Below are 2,672 nucleotides of genomic sequence, written 5' to 3'. Positions count from 1 at the left end.
CTAAATTGAGGTACAAAATCTCCATTGAAACTTCATTTTAAGTTGTTGTTGTAAATATAAATTCACAAAAATTATATTTAAAGATTTTAAATAAAATCTCATATTATTGAAAAGTTTGAACATATTTCAAATAATAATTTACATTTTATTATATTATAATAATAAATGACTCACTTCAATTTGGCATTAGGCCTCATTTTATGTATTTGAAGTTTTTCTATTTTTTTATTATTATTTTTAAATATTTTTTTAACATTCTTATTCATTAAAAAAAATTAAAAAAATATATAATTTTGTTAATAATTGTTTCTTTAACTATTAAATAAAATAAAAAATAAAAATAATTAAATATAAAAATAATAATAAATAAATAGTAGAGGAAATAACCTATCATTTTCCTCGTTGAAAAGTCTCATCTCATGCGCTTTAACCCGCGCTAGCGTGTTTCTTCCCCAACACCTACATACATACAATATCCGTTAGAACCTTCAGGTCTCTGTATTTTGCAACCCTCCCTCTCTCTCTCTCTCTCTCTCTCTCTCTCAAAGCTCTAACATGGAGTACAGAACCTTAGAAATCAACGTTACCTCTGCCAAAGACCTCAAAGATCTCAACCTCTTCTCGAAGATGGACGTATACGTCGTCGTCTCACTCTCCGGCGACAAGCAAAAGGCCAAAACCAAAGTCGACCGAGAAGGTGGCACCAGCCCCTCCTGGAACTTCCCGGTGAAATTCACCATCGACGAGTCCGCAGCCCGACAAAACCGACTGAACCTCGAGTTCAAACTCCGCTGCGACCGCAGCCTCGGCGGAGACAAAGATGTCGGCGTAGTGTACGTTCCCGTCGCAGAGCTTCTCAACTCCACCGGCGACGGTAAATCCATGCAGTTTGTGAGTTACCAGGTGACCAAACCCTCCGGAAAGCCCCAAGGCATGCTCAACTTTTCGTACAAGTTTATCGAGAAAGTGGCCGCAGGCGGTGAGCCCCTGGTGCCAGAGGCTAAGGCTCACGAGCCTGTTACTGCATATCCCGCTCCTGTGGTGGGGACTAGTGCGCTACCATACGATGGGCTCTATCCTCCGGCTGCCGCTCCTCATCCTCCTCCTCCACCATATGGTATTGGTTACCCGCCGCCTCCACCGGGTTACGGGTACCCGCCGCCTCCGCCGGGTTACGGGTACCCGCCGCCTCCGCCGGGTTACGGGTACCCGCCGCCTCCGCCTCCGCCGGGTTACGGGTACCAACCGGGCGTGCAGCAACCGCAGAAGAAGAACAAGTTTGGGATGGGATTGGGAGCTGGATTGCTAGGAGGAGCGCTTGGGGGGCTGTTGATCGGAGATATGGTGTCCGATGCAGGGTGTGACGCAGGATTTGGTGACTTTGGTGCATTTTGATTTTTTTTTTTCCTTGTGTTTTTGTTTGACTTTTCTAATTAGATGGTTTGGTTGGTTGCGTGGAAAATGGCGGCTTTTGACTTTTGATAACATTGCAATTTTCTGGGACTGTTGGGACATTGTAGGGCACATAGCTTAAGGTTTACATCTGAATTCTTCTTGTTAGTTTATTTTCAGATATTTTGAAGTAGGATAAGGATCATGCGTTGTGTTTGTAACCAAAGTGCTGGGTGTGGATAAGGATCATGCGTTGTGTTTGTAACCAAAGTGCGACAACAAGTACTTTGTCATGTATTTGGGGAAAAATAAAAAAAAGTACTTTGTCATGTGTAGGCATGAAATAATATAGCGGATGCTTCCTCTTACCTAATTGAGAATTAGTGCTTCAATATGTCAATTATTTTATAAAAAATACATTTATTGTAAAATATAATTGGAAAATGAATTATATATCAAAACCCAATTTGTTTAAACTTTTGGATTTAAGATGTCACCAGGCAATCTAGCTCTATTTGACAACACAACATATCTCAAGTATTTAAAATTATTTTCAGATATTTTCTTCCTAACCATTACTCAAAACACAAAACATTATTTTATTTTCAATTTTCAATTTTTAATTTTTTTTATTTAATCATTGTCTAATCATTACTATTTTTCTAAACTCTTAAACAAAACACAAAAAGTAATACTACTTTTTCAAATTTTAAAACAAAAATTATATTAAGATAATTTGTTAAAATTATAATATTTTTATTCAATTTTTCTTTCTCATTTTTCAAAATTCAGTAAAATATCTTAACTGAAATCATTTCATTACTATTCACAAATATATTGAAATATTCTAAATATTTAAACAGGCCTAATCACTATGTAGGATTTTTTTTACCCCTTTTAGGAATGGATATGTCTACGTACAGTCCCAAATCGGGGACTCCGCATGCACTCCTGGGCAATATTGTCATTTGCCATACGTGTGAATGATGATAATGCCCTTGCCCCTGATTCAATCTAGTCGAGATTTTATGAAATCGCACATATGAAATCTCGCTCAAAATTTCCCTCCCTCCTCTCTTCAATCTCTAGCCGGTGTTGACTTGATCTTCTCCTCAGCCGCCAACCACGTGAGGATTCAAAAGATTTTTATTTTTTAAAGCAAATGTCTGGAAAAAAAAAAAAAGGTCAGCTCTAGTTTCACACGAGATCTTCTTACTCGCAACTTTGCAACTGGATATCAAATCTGAAACAACATGAGATTTATTAAACTTGCCTGGATC

At 37.9% G+C, this 2,672-nt stretch overlaps 1 protein-coding gene across 1 annotated transcript; it reads left to right on the top strand.

The window, feature by feature from the left end:
- Nucleotides 1-409: 409 nt before the first annotated feature.
- On the top strand, nt 410-1,657 carry LOC121246717 (protein SRC2-like). The gene has a single exon (XM_041144963.1). The coding sequence runs from the start codon at nt 556-558 to the stop codon at nt 1,393-1,395; it is 840 nt and encodes a 279-aa protein (XP_041000897.1). The 5' UTR covers nt 410-555; the 3' UTR covers nt 1,396-1,657.
- Nucleotides 1,658-2,672: the final 1,015 nt, after the last annotated feature.

The sequence above is a fragment of the Juglans microcarpa x Juglans regia genome, chromosome 1S (assembly GCF_004785595.1).
Source record: "Juglans microcarpa x Juglans regia isolate MS1-56 chromosome 1S, Jm3101_v1.0, whole genome shotgun sequence".
In the NCBI taxonomy this organism is placed as follows: Eukaryota; Viridiplantae; Streptophyta; class Magnoliopsida; order Fagales; family Juglandaceae; genus Juglans; species Juglans microcarpa x Juglans regia.
This window is presented reverse-complemented; position numbering and strand designations above follow the sequence as displayed.